This window comes from Panthera leo, chromosome A3 (assembly GCF_018350215.1).
Source record: "Panthera leo isolate Ple1 chromosome A3, P.leo_Ple1_pat1.1, whole genome shotgun sequence".
In the NCBI taxonomy this organism is placed as follows: Eukaryota; Metazoa; Chordata; class Mammalia; order Carnivora; family Felidae; genus Panthera; species Panthera leo.
The window spans coordinates 115,564,799-115,585,537 of NC_056681.1; the positions used below are offsets into that span (position 1 = coordinate 115,564,799).

General features: G+C 45.7%; 1 protein-coding gene across 2 annotated transcripts in view; it reads right to left on the reverse strand.

Annotated features, from left to right (window-relative positions):
• Window positions 1–20,661, reverse strand: part of LBH (LBH regulator of WNT signaling pathway) — an 89,251-nt gene extending 68,590 nt beyond the window's left edge. The window contains exons 1-2 of one of the 2 annotated variants that reach the window (XM_042933330.1): window positions 20,219–20,661; window positions 5,034–5,261 (exon numbers count right to left, since the gene is read on the reverse strand). In XM_042933330.1, coding sequence (XP_042789264.1) covers window positions 5,034–5,104 — 71 coding nt within the window. In that variant the 5' untranslated portion in view covers window positions 5,105–5,261; window positions 20,219–20,661. Of the gene's footprint in view, window positions 1–5,033; window positions 5,262–5,809; window positions 6,082–20,218 lie in introns of those variants that run through there. The other variant, XM_042933328.1, reaches the window with a different exon arrangement.
• Between the last annotated feature and the right edge of the window lie 78 nt (window positions 20,662–20,739).

The window sequence follows — 20,739 nt, forward strand, 5'->3', positions numbered from 1 at the left end:
CATAGGTACTCATATACATAAATGAGGAGGTTGTTTGTCATTGTTTTATATGACAGTGTCGTATTTTAGAGACTTAAAAAGCTAAAGTATCTTGCTTTTCTTAATAATAATAGCTGGTAGAAATCCATCCAAGTTCATTGGTGTAACTCTAATTTGTACTATCCAATGGATGCACATAGTTTCAGGGTATAGGTATACTGTAATTTATTTAGCCATTCCATGGCAGATGGACAGTATTTGATTTACTGATCACTTGTTCTTGAGAAAGACAGTTGCTGAGAATTCTCTGATCTTATTGCCAAATTATATTTTCCTCATTTACCACCTTTCTCCTTCCACCTCCCAGGTGTCCACATGAGCTGGCCAGTACTTGGAGTTCTGTCTTCTCCCATTGAAACTGAATCCACATGGTTCTCACTATTTCATCTTAATGGGATCTGAGGCTTTTAAAAATGGAATCCAGACTTTCTGGGCTGTTTCCAAAAGAGATGACTTTTTACTTAATGGCATCAACCCCACTAATCCTGTCTGAAATTCAATCAACACATTAGACAAGAGAAGAAAATGTTGTTTCTTGAGGGAAATGGAATGAGCTGTCTACAATAAACACACCTCCTGTCGATCAGGTGCCCTGAAACAAGGGAAGGGCAGCAGAACCTGACCTGGGACCTGGCCTTCTGAGCCAAAGCCACTCTGCCGGGGGGTCCTGCCCAGAGCCTCCAATCTTCAGCAGCATCAAGAGAGTAACAATCAAGTACCTTGTTTGATTGTTGAAAAAAAATTTTTTAATTGCAAAAGATAGCCATATATATAAAAGTATATAAAAAATAAGTGTTATAACGAGTTTAATAAATTACTATAAGTGATCACCTGTGTGTCTACTTCCAGTTCAAGAAACAGAATATTACCTGCATTCCAGGAGCCTCTTTCTGCCTTTCCTTGAGTACAATCCCTCCCCTCCTTCCCAGAGGCAGCAGTGTCCTGACTCATGAGAATCACCTCCTTGTATAATAATAATAATAATCACCTTTTGCTCAATGTTTTTAAAAATTTTTAGCCCTTTCTTACCCAGTTATAAAATACATATGGTAAAATGTATAATTCTTGCTGAGCTTTTGCATATGAATAAACCTGTGTAATCACTACCCAACTCAAGATATAGAACATGTCCAGCATCCCAGAAGACTCTTTTGTGCCCATTCTCAGCCAATACTCCCAAGGGTAACCACCGTCTGACCTCTATCACCCCAGATAAGTTTTGCCTGTTTTTAAATTTAGCATAAATGGAAGTGTGTTTTTGGAGTCTATTTTTTTCCCCCACGTTTAATAATACCTGAGATTCATTCATGTTGTTGCATGTAACAGTAACCGGTTCTTTTTTATTGCAGTGTAATATTTCATTGTATAAATATATCCCCCAATATTTATCCATTTTATTGATAAACATTGGGTTGTTTCCAGTTTTTAGATATTATAAGTAAATATGAGTAAAAAGCTTCTAAGCACATTCCTCTTCCTCTCCTCCTCCCCCTTCTTCCTATTCTCTCTCTTCTCCTTCTTCCTCCTCCTCTTCCTCCTCCTCCTCCTGTTGTTGTTCTTCTACTTCTTCATCTTCTTTTTTGTTTAGATAACAGAAATTTATTCTCTCACAGTTCTGGAGGTTAGAAGTTCAAGATCAAGGTTTGGTTTCTGGTGGTTTCTCTTCGTGGTTTGCAGATGGTTTGTTGCCTTTTCACTAAGTCCTCACATAGCCTTTCCTTTGTGTGTGGTATCTCTTCTTCTTACAAGAACAGTAGTCCTATTGAATTAGGGTCCACTCTTGTGACTTCATTTAACCTTAATTACCTCCCACCCACCCCGCCACTTAAAAAAAATTTTAACATTTATTCATTTTTGAGAGACAGAGAGAGAGCACAAATGAGGGGCAGAGACAGAGAGGGAGACACAGAATCCGAAGCAGGCTCCAGGCTCTGAACTGTCAGCACAGAGCCTGATGTGGGGCTCGAACCCATGAACCATGAGATCATGACCTGAGCTGAAGTCTGAAGTCAGACACTTAACCCACTGAGACATTTAGGTGCCCCCACCCCCCACTTTTGCTTTTTTTTTTTTTTTTTTAATTTCTATGCACATTCTTATACATGTCTTTTGGGGACTAATGTACTTGTTTCTTTCAAGTCTGCTGTACCCAGGAATGTAACTGCTGAGTACTAGAGTAGGAATATATTTAGCTCTTATAGTATATCCAGATGAATGCCCAAGTAGTTGTACCAATGTACAATGTACCATTGTACCAATGTACTCCTACTGCTGATGTATGAGAGTTCCAGTTGTTCCACATCCTCTCCAACACCTGGTATTTTCAGTCTTATTAAGTTTAGCCATTCTGGTGGGCATGTGGCAATACATTGTCATAGTATAAATTTATGTTTCCTCATAGGGGCATTGATTATTAGCATGTATGGCTTGAAAGAACCTAAAAGACTATCTACTCCAACCCTTCCCTTCAGAAGAGAAATAATAAACAAAACAGACCCAAAGAGGTGTGACTTGCCTAATATCCCATAGTTAATTGGCATCAGAACAATCCAGAAGCTTAGAAGAGTTCAATCTGGTGCAGAGATTATCTCTATGGTGTGCAACTTTACCCTCTCGTTGGCCCACCCCATCCAGGACAGCCAGCCATCTGTGTACTCTCTGTCTATGGTTTACTCACCTATTTCTGGCCTTTGGCCCCAGAGATATATAACTTCCTGGCTTATCATTTATTGGCTGTGAAATTTTGGCCAACTCACTGGGATGGTTGATTTTGTATCAGCTTGGGGAGGCTATGATGTCCAGTTGCTTGGTCAACACTATTCTAGATGTTGTTGTAAGATACCTTTTAGATGTGATTAACATTTACAATCAGTAGACTTTGAGTAAAGCAGATTGTACTGCATAATGTGGGTGGGAATCATCCAATTAGTTGATGGCCTTAAGAGGAAAGACTGAGGTTTCCAGAAGAAATTCTCCTCAGGACTGCAACATAGAAACCCTGATTGAGTTTCCAGCCTGCTGCCATGCTGAATTCAGACTCAAGACTTCGACATCAGCTCTTACCCCTATTTCCAACCTGTTGGCCTGCCATATGGATTTCAGATTTGCTAGTTTCCACAATCACATAAGCCAATTCCCTAAAATATTGCTCTCTCTTAAAATCTCTCTATATAGAGTTTGCTCTCTATATAGGATATAATGAAACCAATCTTGAAAAGTTGTTAGAAAGATCAGATACAATGCATATAAAATTCCTAACACAGATATTTAATACCTAGTTAATACATGATTATTTAAAACATAAACCACCTAATTTATGTTAAGTAGGTTGAGAAAGTGGTATATACCCAGGTTGAAAAAATAATTTAGTAGAGCCAAAGGATATAAAATGAAAACTAGTCTCTCTTTCAGCCCAGAGAAAACTACTGTTAATGGTTGCTCATATTTCTTCTACAAATTTCTATGTAAAAACATGCATGGATTTAAGAATGCTATACTAACAGCCTTAGTTTTAGGTTAAAAAAAAAATGTAACATATATAAAATACATAACACATATAAGACTGTCTCCACATGGTCCACATTCTGAGCAGTGTCCTGACCAAAAAAATCCTCAACAACCAAAAGTTAAAAATAAACTCAAGTTCATAATTGCATTGTTACCAGATGAAGGATTTGTCTTAGAAAATCTCACTTTTCTCTCCCATCCATTTGGCTCACATACCTGAGCTATTTGGCATTTTGTTCTTCAAAATTCCCTAGAAAAACTCTTTTAGCATGACTCCTGGTTTCTCTTCCTTTTCTCTTGTGCTGAGTGCCAAGCGCTGTCCATTAGCTGTATTATCTAAGTTAATTCTCATGCAAACCCTACCAGATCCACATTTTAAGAATGAGGAAACTAAAATTCAAACAAGCCGAGTAGCTATGTTAAGGCACTTGCAGTTGAAATAGCTAACTTATGCCAGAGGCCAGGGTCAAATGCTACTGGTTTTGTCCCATCCCCCTTTCTTTCTTTTGAGTTTTGGGTGCCTTCTCAAAGAGATGCCCAATGTCTAATGATGCTTTCAATGAAGTGTCTCCATTTATAGACTAGAACTTCCCTTCCTTACATCATAATATCCTTAGGACCATATTTAATTCCTCTCCGGGAATTCTGTGGGCACTACCCACTAGGGCCTGAGTGAGTCCTTCTTACCTCCTTCTCACTTACTAGGCTGGGAATGGAATGGCTCCATGACAGCAAAACTCAACAACATCTTTCAATTCTCTACCCCCTTTGAGTTTCCACATCATAGTTACAGTGAGGAAAGGGGAATGTGGGGAGCTACAGCTTTTAAGTGTTTCTATTTGTTATCATCCATGTAACTAGGAGGCCCACAGTATTTGTAAAATAGGTCCACAGAAACATGGAATCCAATCTTTCCTTTAAATATGGGTTGGACTTAGTGACTCCCTTCTAACAGATGCAGTATGGTGAAGTGACATTGTGATTTCCGAAGGTAGGAGGTAAAAAGGATACAGTGTCTGCTTGGCTTTCTCTATTAGGACCCTTGTCCTTGGTACCTAGCCACCATAGTCTGAGGAAGCCCAGGCCACATGAAGAGGCCACGTGTCAGTTTTCTGGCCAACAGCCCAGCTAGGACTTCAGCCTACAGTCAGCATCAAGAGTTAGCCACGTGAGGGGATGAGCCTTCTGATTTCCAGCTAAAGCCCCAGACATAGTGGAGCAGACGCAAGTCATCCATCCCCTCGGTGCTCAGTCTGAATTTCTGAGCCACAGAAACAGTGAGAGATAATAAATTATTATTGTCTTAAGCTTCTTATTGGGCTAATTTGTTACTTAGCAATAGACGGCTAATACAAAGCCATTTCCAACGCCCTCAGTTTTCAGGGTTATGTCATTCATACCGAAATCTCAGAGGGTGAATGACTAGAATACAATGTCATCATTTATTGACTATCCTGCCATTTGGAAAGCAAATCAGAGACTCCTACCTGTTGCTAAGGAGTCCTGGGCCTGGGAACCTACTTGTCTTGTCTACACTGAGATCTGGAATGTCAGCCATCTGTCCTCAAAGGGTGGAGCCACACCTACCCAGCTGACTGAGGCCTGTAGAAAGCACATCTCAGATGGGAGCTTCGTGGATCAGTCCTGCTTCTCGCTGGCTGCTAGAATTGCTTCTTTTTCTTCCTCAGCCCACTGACGCTCACATTAGATGTTAACTGGGAGAAATGATAAGGGTAATACCCCGTGGTTTACTAATTTTTAGCTGTGTGTCATTGCAGCAGGAACTCAGAGAGTGCATGGATCCCCACTCCTTGTTCTTTGGGTTGCGGGCAGAAAGCACACACCAATAATTTCGAGAGATGTCAATATTCCCCAAGTCCCCGCTGTAAGGTTAAAAATTCAACATACCCAGCCCGGTATCTGCCCTGCCATATGCTCATTTCAGAGCAGCGAGGGCAACGTGCCCAGAAATGCCCTCCTGCAAACTCCCCTTTGGGTGGGGGCCTTGAAAATGCTCACGCAGGCATATGCCCCTATTCCCTCAGTGTGTCTCTGTAGCATGTTCGAACCCCCTTCCCTAACCTTTTCTCTACTCCCCAGTACAGAGCTCCCTGCAAACCCTTCCAGTGGAAAGCAGTTCCGGTGTTTCCCAGATGTTCAGTCCCCCAGGCAGCGCCGCTGGGCCAGCAGCTTGCTGGCCCTGAACCAGCCTACTGTGATTCCGCAAGGGAGTCTCAGAGACTTCCTCAATTTAGTGACTCACATAATCGTTCTCGGCTTGGAACATCCAGTTCCGAACCGTGCCGTCTCCCAGAAATTGTATTTCCAGCCCCAGGCTCGTGTCTACAATATCCCTTTGGCTTTCCTGTGGTGTTGCAGGAAGCCTGCTCGGGCGGGCCTTTCTCTCTCCCCCAGAGATGGGTGGCCAGTATGAAAATGCACTTTGGGCTCACATCCAGGCGCACGATTTTAAGTCAAGATGCAATTGGGCACTGCCCTTTGGTTCCAGAATCCGGAACAGCAACACCCTTCCCCTCTGCCCCGTCCCGCCCAGCCCCCAACCCAAGCTGGAACACTCACAAAACCATGGTATAGGTTTAGAGCGACGTAACAATTAATGAAAGACAGGTATCCTCCACTTTTTGAAAGTTTGCTTTCTGCCACTTCACTTTTACGAACGACCTACACCAGTGTCTGTTTTTTCCTAACCAAAAGAAATCCGAAGAGGATTTCGCTTTTAAGGCAAAAAAGATGAGTGAAAATAGCCTCTAGGGTTTGTTTGCCAGCCGTCCTAGAGGCATAGCGACCCCAGCAGTGAGTGGCGCCACCAAACGCCATCTCTGGGAACTACACTCAGTGTCTCCACCTCAAACGTCTGTAGCTTTCATTTATTTTGTGCATCCGTGAGCAAGATGTGTCCTAAGGTATCAGAATAGCCTTAAAAAGGTTATTTGGGGCGGGGCGGGGGTGTCTTGGAATGGTCAAAAAAAATTTCTGTACAAATGAATGGTAATTGCTTCTTCACTGAATGTCATCGTTTCAGGTTTCATAGGAAAGGTCTACCTTCGGATTGCGGGGGAAACAGGTACAGTGTATTGTTCTGCTTCATTTAATTTAATGGCTGCATCATGTACCATGGATGTACCATAATTTGTTTAACTAATCCCCTATTGAAGAACATTAAGGTAATTATTATTGTTATTAGAGGAGCAGCTGAACCTTGGAAACACACTCTTAAATGCTTTCTCTCTGAGGAGCATGAAGAAGCTCCTCCTTATCAAGCTAACAGTGCCCTTGGAGATAATTACACCCCAGCCAGAGGTTCCCTGGCATCCTCAGAGGTGGGTACTGATGGGAAGTGGGCCACTCAAGGGTGCTGGGGTGGGAAAGGGTTGACAACCAGCACAGCCTTTGAGGAATGAATTTGTAAATCGAGGAAAGTACAGGAGAAACTCCTAAAACATCCACTAAGGGAAAAAGTAACCAAACTTCCTTGTATGTTCTGATCCTAATCCTCAGAACCCTTCTTTACGCAGCCGTGGAATGTATCTTCTGGAGATGCCATGGCTGATGTCGCCTCCTCTTTGAGGTTCAGGAAGGACTGCTTGATATAAAGGAGGGAAGCCAAGAGACCCAGGGTCTGCACAGCCACAGTCCTCCTCAGATGAAGGTTGGCTCCTCACCGTAACCTGTGCTCCTTTGTGTCATGTGACAGTGCCTCAGAGCCAAAGACAGCCACGTTTAGGCAGGCAAGAGGGAAGCCAGAGGCCTCTGGGAACGGTCCATCCATCTGGGAGGGAAACATTGTGCTGGCAGTGACAAAGAAATGTCATCAGAGCCCGGGCTGGAGGGAGAGACCACAGAGAGAAGGCGCGGAAGCCGGACAGCTGTCAGCAATGACTGCTATGCTCCAGACACTCTTCTGAACACTTTACCTGATCTCACTCTGTTTACCTCATAGCAGCCCTTTGAGGGCAAGTTCTAGTGTCCCCATCCTACAGATGAGAAGGAAGCACAGGCATGTCACATAACAGCCCAAGGTAGGCACCTGGTGGCCCTAAGACCTGAACCCTCCTGCAGTCTGACTCCTGTTCTTGCCCTGACACTGGCTGCTTTCCAGGTAGTGGGAGCGGAAGCAGTGGGGAGCGGTCAAAAGTAGATAGAGAAACAGAGTTTTGTGACTGCCAGTGGGACTAGGGTCAGAAACTAGGGGCACCCACTTGGGAGGGGAAAACAAGAGGACCGGGTCACCAGGACAGCACTGGTCCCCGAAGGACAAGGAGCCCTTGTTCCGGGCTCCAGGGGTAGGTGGGGCCTAACCTTGAGGGTTTTCAGAGCTCAGTCCCCATAGCTGCCTTGGGCCTCAAGTAATAGCAGTGGGTCTTTGTTTCCTAGGGCCTGAGAAGGCCTAACTGACTTGCTTTATTATGCTAATTGTGCAAGATAATCATCTTGAGCTAAATGGTCAGAGAGAAGAAAAAGAGATTAGGGTAAATAAACCGGGAGCTCCAGAACCCAGCTGAAGGGCAGCTCAGCTCGAAAGACAAAGGAGTTGCAAGTCGAGGGACCTTTAAATCAGACAAAGCGTCTGTGTATCGACACCACTGCCCAGTTAGTCCCCATTGTGTTTCACAGTTTTCCTTGGCTTTTCGTGTCCTCTGTTTATTTGTCACATCAACCCTACGAGGCATGCCAGATAGGTATTACTATCTCATTTTACAGATGAAGCAGAGGCCCAGCGAAAGTAGGGTTTGCCTAGAGGGCAGCTGAGCCAGAAGGAGAAGCCCCGGTTTCTCAGGGGTGAGCAGGGTGCGTCGTGTCAGCTCTCTAGAGGTGAGTGTGTGTGTCTCCTCCCAACTCCACATCACTGAAACCAGTCATGGTGAGCGTATTTACACCATGGAAATCAGCAAACAAATTCCGGGCTCCCCCACTCTCCCTGCCCGCCAGAGCTGGTTGCTCAACCTTTACTGACACACCATTGAGAATATCCCCATCATTTTTCAGGTTGGTGCTAAAGAAAACATTATGCCCCTTGAGATAGAAGTTAAAGATAATAACTGAGGTAGCAAATCCGTCTTTCCCATCCGGATGGCCAACAGGCACATGAAAAGATGCTCAACGTCGCTCCTCATCAGGGAAATACAAATCAAAACCACACTCAGATATCACCTCACGCCAGAGTGGCCAAAATGAACAAATCAGGAGACTACAGATGCTGGAGAGGATGTGGAGAAACGGGAACCCTCTTGCACTGTTGGTGGGAATGCAAACTGGTGCAGCCACTCTGGAAAATAGTGTGGAGGTTCCTCAAAAAATTAAAAATAGACCTACCCTATGACCCAGCAATAGCACTGTTAGGAATTTACCCAAGGGATACAGGAGTACTGATGCATAGGGGCACTTGTACCCCAATGTTTCTAGCAGCACTCTCAACAATAGCCAAATTATGGAAAGAGCCTAAATATCCATCAACTGATGAATGGATAAAGAAATTGTGGTTTATATACACAATGGAGTACTACGTGGCAATGAGAAAGAATGAAATATGGCCCTTTGTAGCAACATGGATGGAACTGGAGAGTGTGATGCTAAGTGAAATAAGCCATACAGAGAAAGACAGATACCATATGTTTTCACTCTTATGTGGATCCTGAGAAACTTAACAGAAACCCATGGGGGAGGGGAAGGAAAAAAAAAGGAGGTTAGAGTGGGAGAGAGCCAAAGCATAAGAGACTGTTAAAAACTGAGAACAAACTGAGGGTTGATGGGGGGTGGGAGGGAGGGGAGGGTGGGTGATGGGTATTACAGAGGGCACCTTTTGGGATGAGCACTGGGTATTGTATGGAAACCAATTTGACAATAAACTTCATATATTGAAAAAAAAAAAAAAAAGGAAATCCGTCTTTCCAAATGGGTCAAATTCCCCTTTTGTGGCAGAAATCCTAAGAGCTAACATTTATTTTGTGCTTGCTAAGTGCCAGGCTCTGTGCTGTGGGCTTTATTTTCTTTTTAAATGTTTATTTATTTATTTTGAGAGAGAGCATGAGTGGGGGAGGGGCAGAGAGAGGGAGAGAGAATCCCACGAGGGCTCCATGCTGTCAGCGCAGTGCCTGATGCGGGGCTCAAACTCATGAACCATGAGGCCATGACCTGAGACAAAATCAAGAGTGGGATGCTTAACCAACTCACCACCCAGGCGCCCCTCTGCTATGGGCTTTATCCATTATCTAATGGATTCCTCATCTCAAGCCTTCTCTGACAATGAGGACATTTGAGGACTAACTTGCTCAAGGTCGCACAGCCAGAATGTGGTGAAACTAGGATTCAAATCTAGGTCTGTATCAACCTCTCAATCATGGTGCCATCACCATTATTATTTTATAAGGAGGGTAGACTTTTCTTTTCAGTTCTACAGCCCCCCTCCTGTTCCCATCTTGTAAACATATAACAGAATTATAACTAAAATCAATCAAGACAACTGATTTCTAACACACAATGAATATTTTAAGGGCGGTCTGAAATCTCAATAAAATTCCATAACGTATTAAACCGTTTTAGCTAAATTTATAATCATGGCCTATAGAGAATGTCAGAATTAATATTCGGCTCTCTTATTATTTCAGCCATCGAAGATATCTTATGTGATAATTGGCTCTTAGCAGCCACAATCTAATTTAATTTATTTATGAATACCTTGTATTTATATTTCATGGATATTGTTTTAATTATTAAATCACTACATCTTAGAAAGAAATGTAATTTTGTTATACGGCAAATGTTCTTCATGTCAACATCTATAATGCCATTTTAGAAGTGTATAAGGCCAAAGAGATTGCTTAGGCTTCAAAGACAAAATTTGTTGCATTTTGCTGGAAACCATTTTGTCAGAAAAGAAATACTACAATAGACACCTATTTGGAGATCTAAAACAACTATTGTGCGGATAAAGGGACAAAACCCACCTATTAATGCACTCTAACCTGTAGTGTCTGTGGTGTCTAAATGGCGTGTCTCTCAATCGGATGGGGGCCTTCATATGTGGGGGGACGTGGGAGCTGGAGAATTCACCGGAGGCAGAACAAAGAAGATAGAAGTTTATGAATACACCGCAAGAGAGCAGTGTGCAGAACAACAAAGGAGAGGCTGTGGGTGGGGGCTGTTTTTAAAAGGGGAAGACGAGTTATGGTCAAGTATGGAATCTTCCCTTTTTTGATAACTGTGCCTCGTTGTAAGTAGCTCATTGGTCAGTTAGGGCCTACGGATACTTTGACATGGGTCACCTGATGTGCCTGTCTGTATTCAGGCCACAGGTGGTCACTGTGGACCCTTTCTACATTCCAGTGCTCAAGCCTATTTGCCAAAAAGCTGCCTCTACAGTGTCCAGAATTAATATCGTATTTCAGAGAGGTGGACTGACTCGAAATAGACAAAAATAAGCCATCACAGAGTCAACAGAACATGGATGTGGGGTTGGTAGCTGGATCCTGGCTTCAAATTCCAGATCTGCCATTTTCTATCTGTATAACCTGGGGTGAGTTACTGAATGAACCCACTCGGAACATCCGTTTCCCATTCTAAAAACGGGATCAACAATACCGACCACCCAGTGGAGTTATAGTGAGGGTAGAACTGGGTAAAATTTTCAGAGTACAGTGCAAAATGAAAATGCAGGGTCCCTTGCTCAAAAGTTGTTAACAATTTCAAGACAACAACAGCAGAGCAGTAAACCAAGTGTGGGGGCCCTTCTGAGAGTAGGGCCCTCTGAACTGCACAGTCATTCACCCCCGAAGCCAGCCACAAGTAAGGATCACATGAAGTGCTACATGTAAACTGTGTCCACTTGGGAGGTGCCTGAAGAATGTCAGCTACCCGTGTTTTGGCTGTTTGCCACCTTATTTTTGGCTGTTTGCCACCTTATTTTTATGCAGCATGGAAAAGAAATCTAGTAGTCACTTTTGTTTTGAAGATGGGTATACCAGAATAGTTTGGTAGATATCAAGCACTGAAAGAGTTCAAAGTCACAACAGTCTAGGCGAAATGGGGCACAGAAGCCACGAGAGTGCCCCCCACCTTAGATGTCTGTCAATTTTTGGAAGAGGAATAGAGAACGCGGGATTCTGTTTTCTAGCAGAGGTCTTGAAACCATAAAGCTAATCTCATTGGGTTTTGCACTACATTGAATTAAAGCCCTAATTCTAATTTCACCAAATAGGGTTACCGGGAGAACAGGAAGTGAAGCTTGATAACTGAGTTCCACTGTCCAGAGGAAGTCAAGAGAGAACAGAAAATCAATTTCCTGACTACGGAGAAACTGGTAGAGTTATTCCAACCTGTTGGGAACAGTGTGTTTCTTTGTAAGGAGGCGAAGACATTCCTGCAGAGACTTTTCATGCAGAGGGGGGCCATGTGGTTTTCTACACATTTCTCTTTGGGCATCCTCTGTCACCATGGACTGATGGAGCCTCTGCTGACTTTCTTGGTTCTTACCTCCTGCAGGTGAGAACACACTGACCAGGCTATAGATAGGAAAGGTGAGTGTCCCTGGGATGGAGACATTCATCCATCTCACCTACCTCTTCCAGAGAGTTCCTTTTTGATTTTTTTTTTTTAATGTATCAGCACCCAGCTTCTGCCCAAGGTCCCCTTTGATCCTTACAACTCCCTATTTTCTCACCTAGGCCACACCGGACCACCCCAGCTTCTCATTGGTTTCAGTGCACTACTTAGGTAGAATATTTCTACCTAACCAACAACTTAGAAATGTATTGAACTTCACAGTTTTGACACACCTCATCCAGCTGGTAGACTGAGGCCTTCACTTCATTCTGTGTGCCTTGAAAGTGGGAGACAACAATGAGGGTTGTTTTCTAAAGTACTTGTCCTTTATGGAGATGGTCCCTCTTTTATTTTATTTTTTTTTAAGTTTATTTATTTATTTTGAGAGTGAGAGAGTGCGAGTGGGGGAGGTGCAGAGAGAGAGGGAGACAGAATCCCAAGCAGGCTCCGCACTGCCAGTGCAGAGCCTGGTGTGGGGCTTGAACCCATAAATGGTAAGATCAAGACTTGAGCTGAAGTCAGAGGCTCAACCCACTGAGCCACCACTCAGGGGCCCTCCTTCCTTTACTTTGTTTTTTAAATTTTTATTTATTTTTAATGTTTATTCTTTTTTGAGAGAGTACAAGTGAGGGAGGGGCAGAGAGAGAGTAGGAGGACAAAGGATCTGAAGTGGGCTGCATGCTGATAGCAGCGAGCCCCATGTGGAGCTTGAACTCAAGAATGGTGAGATCATGACCTGAGCCGAAGGCAGACGCTTAACTGACTGAGCCACCCAGGTATCCCTCCTTTACTTCAGAATTCTCTACAACCTGTGCCCAGAGCCTTACGTGCAGTAGGTGCTGAATCATTAGTTGTTGAATGAATATATTCCTATGACACCATTCCTTTCATCAATGTAGTTTTATCATGCCATGTAGACCAAAGGCTCCTTGAAGCATTCGTTTATGGAAATATTTATCGAGTGCCTGCCACATGACAGGAAAGTTTCAAAAACAAAAGGAATGAATACCATTAACCCTATCAAATACTAACTTATCAATAATAACATGGTGGGTCTTCAGAGGGAAAGTGACCCGCTGGGCAGGCAAGTGCAGGTGCGGTCATCCAACAATAAATCCTCCCAGGGACTGGGGTTGACCTCTCTGTGAGAGCCAGAATCTGGAAAAAGTGAGGGTCTCAGTGAACACAGAATGGAGAAGGTCAGCTGTGGGATACTTTACGGCAGTAACTATAGAATCAGACTTGTCAACTGGGGGCTTCCCCAAACAAGCCATAACCTTGTGTCTTCATCCATTCAGGCTGCTATAATAACAATACCGTAGACTAGGGGGCTTATTCTGGAGTTCTGGAGGCTGGGAAGTCCAAGATCAAGGCACTGGTGGATGTGGTGTTGAAGCACACCACATCAGAAAGAAAATATGCCTTCCCTACTTTTCTCCAATCCCCTAGAGTGTGGTCCTGCCTCCTCTCCAGTTCTACTGGCAAAGGAAGCAAGTATCAAGGATCATTCCTGGGCCCAGGGGTCCGCAACTCACAATGCATCGAGCTTTACCTTCTCACCCTGTCGGAAGACCTCTCCCCCCAGCCCCTACCCAGGCCTTATACCCCAACAAGGAATGGGGTGGAGTATTCAGGATGTGTTCTATCCCTTTTCTCTCTCCCCTGAAAGCCTGGCTTTTCCTGGGCCATGAAGAGATAGCAGGACTCCTTTGATAACCTTGAGTCTCTGGCTCAGAGGAGATGAGGGCCACTAGGGCTCTCCATTCTTTCTGGAGAACACCGAAGGAGAGCAGAGAGGTACGTCCAGCCATTGTGCTCACCTCCCAGCAGGAACCATGGCCCCGCACTCTGACTCCAGCTGTCTCCAGCTTGCTGTGTAGCCCTCTTTAGGGCTGGCTATCTGGTCCTTAGGTGCACTCCCTGGTTTCACAGCTCTTCTGCAGTTGGGGCAGACCCAGTTGCCAGGTCCTCATTTCTGGAGGCTGGTCCTGGGTCTGCAAGTATGTGCTGAGGGCCCCACAAAACCTCAAGCATGAGATGGGAAAGGTCAATGGCCCTCCTGCAGCAAGACCCTCATCTGCTGACCAGGAGGCAATCACAAGGGTGCTTGCTGACAGGGTGGGCTGGGGTCACCAGGACAGCAGACAGAGCAAGCTGTCTTCTCAGTGGCAAATAGGCCATTTGGAAGGGACATAGAAACCCTTCCCAAATGGTGCCTCACAACCACAGCACCCTGACCAGGGTCTCTGCTTTAAGCCCAAGAACAGGGGAGCCACTGAGGAGTTGTATCCAGGCCTGCCTGGAAACTTGCTTTAAAGCAGTGAAGCATGGGGTGCCTGGGTGGCTCAGCCAGTTAAGCATCGGGCTCTTGATGTCGTCTCAGGTCATGATCTCACAGTTGGTGAGTTCGAGCCCCGCATCAGGCTCTGTGCTGACAGTACGGAGCCTGCTTGGGATTCTCATTCTCTCTCAACTAAATACATTTTTTAAAAAACTTTTTAAAAAGTTGTTTAAAAACACTAAAAAAATAATAAAGCAGTGAAGCAGGACTCTGAGCCACGTTTCCTGGGCTTCCTGGCTACAGGGGTAAGGGGCCTGCTCTGAGCTGATTCTTGGGTTATTCCCTTGGGATCACCATCAGCTCTGCTCACGAGGAGCAGGGGCCTGAGGTGGCTGGCCTGTTTCCTGGCCAGTCTGGCATTTCCTTTGACCCAACCCGGATGTGCCCCCTATTGGAGGGAGAAAAAGGCTGGCATGGCCTGACCAGAAAATGGTCCAACGGCGCCCCCTGCTGTTCGCATGCTAGACTGCATGGATTTGCAATGGAAATGTCGATCTGCTGTTACTTGGGGGAGTTTTTTGGTTTTTGTTTTTTGTTTTTAAGCACTATGTTAGTTAACTGTTGCTGTTTAACAAATAAGCGGCTTAAAACCAATAATGTATTCTATCTCCCGCTGTTTCTTCGGGTCGGGAATTTGGTTTGGCTGAGCAGTTCCGGCCCCAGGTCTGCCACAAGGCTGCTATCAGATGTTAGCCAGGCCTGCACGTCTCACGTCTCATGGTTTGACAGGTGCTGGGAGATCCACTTCCCAGGTGGTAGACTTGTATCAGGCAAGTTGGCACTAGCTGTTGGCAGGAGGCCTCCGCACCCCTCCATGGGGGGCCTTTCCACGGGCTGTTTGCATCTCAACACATGGAGGCTGACTTCCCCCCGGGCAAATGATTCCAGAAGCTGAAGTGGGAGCAGCCATGGCTTTCTGACTTGGTCTTCCACTGTATTCACACTAATTCACACTGGCTGTGATTCGGTATAGGAGGAAACTACACGAAAGTACGAGTGCCCAAGGGTGAGGCTCCCTGGGGAACCATCTCGGAGGCTGGCTACAGTAAGCATCTATCATGGGCTAAGCAGTGTATAAACAATATATAACAACAGCTGGAGCATACAGTTGGCAATTATCTCATGTTAAGTACTTTCCCTAAGTTAGCTCATTTATCCTTGCAACGACCTGACAAATCTGGTCCTTCTATTACACGTTGGAGAGATGAGGAAATTAGGGCTTGGGGAGGTTGGGGACTGAGGTCACACAACCAGTAAGTGGTTGATTGAGCATTTAAGACTTTGGCCTGTGTTCACTGTGCCAGAATGCCTCCATCGGCGTTTAGAACTAACAACCAGAGACGTGGGCACAGATGAGGAAACTGAAACTCAGAGGTCAAACAACACGGTCAAGTTTACCAAATCAGTAAATGGCAGAGCTGGGGTTGGAGTAGAGGCCTGATTCCAGAGACCATGCTCTGTCCAGCCCATCGCATTGCTCTGGAATGGGGGAGAGAGACACAGAAAGGAGAGAAGAATGCAAAGAACAAGGTGGCCAGCCCATCCAGTGCCTCCGTGTCTATCAGAAAGAATGCTCCCTCCTTGGTGACTACAGTTCTGCAGATGCTTCTGGGCTTGGCAAGCTCTGCCCCCACTATCCTCCTGGTCAGGGCAAAATGTGAGTGTGGCCACCCTGGGGCAGGAAGGTAACATGAGAGAGATGTGGTTAGAGTGTAAGAGGCAGTTGCAGGGGCTAGAAAAAGAGGGGAGAAAAAATAAGGAAGAGAGAGAGGGAGAGGGAGAGAGGGAGGGAGAGGGAGAGAGAGAGAGAGGGAGGGAGAGGGGGAGAGAGAGAGGGAGAGAGGGAGGGAGAGGGGGAAAGAGAGAGAGAGAGATGAGATTGTGAGATGAAGCAAGAGGGGGAAAAATGGCAAAAGAAAACCAGACCAAGTACATGGGGTCTGATTAGTCCTCCGTGGCAGATGCTTGGGACCTTCTCTCCCAGTGGCTGGGAGCTCCAGCATGGCTAGCTGGGGAAGCAGAAGATCTAGTGCATGGGGTCCTGAGACTCCAGTTCACAAGCTCCTCCTCACCTCCATCACTAGTTGGAGGAACGGGGCATCAAGAAGACACTCCAGCATGTAGCTGGCTGGAGGAACACCTAGTTTCAGGGAAAATGGGGTGGCTGCCAGGTCAGCAGCCTCCCAGGAGAGCCAGGGAGACCCAGTCCAGATGATAATGGTTATAGCATCAGAGAGTTGATTGACAGATTAACTAGAGCTCAGACTGGAAGGTGTAACTGGTGGCTTCACTATTGTGTGTCTGTCTCTCTGTAGTTTGATCCCCAAAAGGAATTGTTTAATTTGTGGGTTCAGCTTTGTTACTGACCACTGTTCAATTAACATCTGCTTGCCTTTGCATCTGAATTTGTCAAGTACGACTTTCACACCACACATGGAGTCAGAACCCACCCGGAGTTGCCGATCATTTGAAGTAGGAAGGTTATGAGACTCGGAGGCAGAAATTCATGGCTTTGAGTCCTAGTTTTAGCAGCAGCTGTACATGAGGGATCCCCCACCCCAGCAGCCTCAAGTGCTCCCACAATCAAGCCTCACTGGGGCTGCCTGTCCTGAAAGTTCAGCAGCCTCCTGGAGGCCAGTATCTGGCAGGAGGGCAAAGAGGAAAAACCACTTTTTTTCCTGCCTCCAGCCTCTCTCTACTCCAGTAAGATCTTACGGTTGCCAACTGGTTTTCCAAAAAAAAAAAATGTTTATTTCACCCTTCTGTGTTATACTCTTCCAATGCTTTCCATCCACTTACAGCTCAAAGTTTAAATTCCCGAGCACAGCAAGTTGGGTCCTTCCTGGTCCACCTGCTCACTACCTTTATATCTTGGATCATGATGCTCCTGTGTACTTTGTTACCTCTGGGCTTTTGTTCATGCTGCCACTTTTCATTAAAAACTCTTCTCCCTCTCTCTGCATGGTGTACTCCTTTTCAAACTTCAAACTGATTATCCAATCATCCTTCCAACCGTCCAACCATCCTGCATCCTGAAACTCGACTTCAATGTTTCCCAAGCTTATCTGCACATTGGTTCACCTGGGGAGATTTGAAAAACATACTAATGCCCTGTGTCCCACCTTCAGAGACTGTGTAACTTAATTCATCTGGAATGTGACCTGGGCTTGGATTTTTCAAAGATGGCCAGGTGATTCTTTTTAAAACAAAACTTTTTTAATGTTTATTTTTGACACAGAGAGAGACAGAGCATGAGCAGGGGAGGGGCAGAGAGAGAGGGAGACGTAAAATCCAAAGCAGGCTCCAGGCTCTGAGGTGTCAGCACAGAGCCCGACGCGGGGCTCCGACTCACAAACTGTGAGATCATGACCTGAGCCAAAGTCGGACACTTTTAAAAAAATTTTTTTTTTAACGTTTTATTTATTTTTGAGACAGGGAGAGACAGAGCATGAACAGGGGAGGGTCAGAGAGAGGGAGACACAGAATCTGAAACAGGCTCCAGGCTCTGAGCTGTCAGCACAGAGCCTGACGTGGGGCTCGAACTCACGGACCGTGAGATCATGACCTGAGCTGAAGTCGGCCGCTTAACCAACTGAGCCACCCAGGTGCCCCCAAAGTCGGACACTTAACCGACTGAACCACCCAGGGGTTCAATGCCCAGGTGATTCTAACGTGCAGACAAGTTTCAGGACCACTGCCCCACCCTATACCAAATACTGTAATAGCCCCTGAGGACTTAAAGGTACAAGTTGGTTTAGACTAGATATTTAGTATTGGAGAAATATATCAATAAATATATAATTACCCAACAATACGCACAAGTGTTATGACAGAGGTAAGCCACGGACGGTACTCTTGAGAAGGTAGAGGAGGTATACACAGCCTGCACTGGTGGGATTGAGGGGTGGCCAGAGCTGTTGAGTCTTCTGGGACAAGGAGGTGTGTTCCAGGCAAAGAAGGGGGTGGGTACCCTAGTCAGAGGGAAAACTGAGCCTAGCACGGTGAGCCAGAGAAAGGTCACTTTCAGAGGCGGACAAAAACTCAGTAGGACTACAGCTTTGAGGCTCATGAGCCTGCAGAGTCAGACGTGGTCTTGGAGGGAACAGGGAATGGACAGTCAACAAAGGGGGTGTCAGGGATGTGACCTGGTCAGACTTAGTGGCTGTGAATGCCCAGGAGATAACAGCAGTTGGTGAACAGGGAGGGGAGACAGTAGGAACCAGTAGGAAGGCCTTCCCTTCTTCAGAGAAGTCTCCCTTACGTCTTCTCCACCTGTACACTCCAGCTCATCACAGACACCCTATCTTGGTGCCTCCGGCCCATGGCAAGGTCCTGGTGGAGAGTAAATGCTCATGCCTCACGCCACATGGGGAGGTAGAAACGCCACAGGCTTCCGAGTCAGGCCGACTTGATTCAAGACCCTGTTCCACTCCTTACAAATGGTGTGACGCTGAGGACATCAGCCACATTCTCTGGGCTTGGTTTTCTCCACTATAGCATGGAGAAAATGCCAAACTCATATGATTCTTTTGAGCATTAAAAAAAAAATGTGTATCAGTGTTTTTTATCGTGTAGGCCCCCCCAGAACAGCAGCTTCAGCATCACCTGGGAATCTGTTAAAATGCAAATTCTCAGGCCTTACCCAAGACCTGCTGAATCAGAAAGCCCGGGAGTGCAGCCAGCATTCTGTGTTTGAGCACACCCTCCAGCTGATTCTAATGCATGCTAAAGTTTGAGAAACACTGGTGCGTGTAAACCGCTTCATCCCTGGACTTGCTTTCCCGGAAGCCTACACTATTCCTGAAAAGTAGAAAAACCCACCCAGCCACCCAGCTCTGGCCTCTGTTCCAGCCCCTCCCTTTGCAATTCTTCCCAGGTTGGTCACTGAGGATGTAAGGCTGAGGAGGCCAGGAAATCCGTATGTCTGAGAGGGAGTGTCATACCCCCTTGCGTGTGCATTTGTGCATGCCTGCAGATGCAGATTTTTGACCTCTAAGGAAAGCTGTATGACCTTGACCTCTAAGCATGCATGTGTCTGTGTGTGGGAGGGGTAACGCTAACAGGCTAGTCATTGCTCTAAGCACTTTCCACATTTTAACTCATTGTATCCTCACGACAGCCCTACGAAGTTAGTGCTGTTATCAGCACCATTATCATTACTATCAGATGAGGGAGTCGAGGCACAGAAAGCTTAAGTAACTTGCCTAAGGGCACACAGTTATTAATTGTTAGAGCTGGGATTCAGGCACAGGGACTCTGGCTGCCGGGTCCATGCTCTTAACCAGTCTGCCTTCCAAGGCTGCTGTGAAAATGTTAGTGTGCTCAGGCTTTAACATACTCCTGTTGGGCTCTCTGTTGTGTTAAGATGCCTCACCCCGAACAGAGTCTTCTCTCTGCTACTTACAATGAGAACCTGGCTTTGTCATTTCTCCTCTCCTGGCCTTAGTTTCCAAATGTTTAAAATGTGCAGTTGGGCCAGATTAGGGATGTAAGCTGGAGCCCCAAGGCCCCAGAGAATAAGCTGTGTTTGGCCACCTCTCTTGATTGGAGTTGAAAGTGATGGTCTTGAAGTGGTATACGTTCTCGCTCTCCACGCTGCAGCCCTACCTTCCGTGGTCTTACACGGGCCCACAGGCCTCACCTCAGTGAACTGTTCGGCATCCAAAGGCACTTGAGTTTGAGATCACTCATCAGAAAAATGCCTAAATCTGAGGGCCCATGAATTTACAACTTGCCCCAGCCCCCGCTCCTCCAATTTAAAGAACACTTTACCTGAGATGTTTCTTGTGCAAAGAAGGCCCTGAGGCTTGGCTCCCACCTTTACGGACATCCTCTACTTGGAATGGCTGTCAGATGTGAGCAGTGTCCTTTCTTATGGCTGCGTGCCCTGGAAATATTGAGTTACCCTTCTCCTGGTTTACCTCCTCCTGGAAGGGAGACAGATGAAGCTTGTTTTAGCATGGAAGGCCAATCCAATTTCAGAATCCATTGCACCTGCAGAGATGATTTCTGTTATTTGTATTTAATCTGGAAGTTTCCGTCTTTTCAAACTTAGGAATGAATCGATTCCTGGAAGAATGAAGGTGCTTCATCAGCTTTTGCACCCCTATGTTGGTTGCCTTTCATTTCCTGCAGGAGGGATACAGTCAGTATTGATAAAGTAGCTTGGAGCATTTTTACTGGGCTTCATCTGGGTGCTGCGAAGTGGGTGCCAGGTGCTGCTGAGTATTAGCATATTGTCTTACACGGGGAACAGGCACTCAAACATTGCTGGATGGATAAAGGAATGAGCG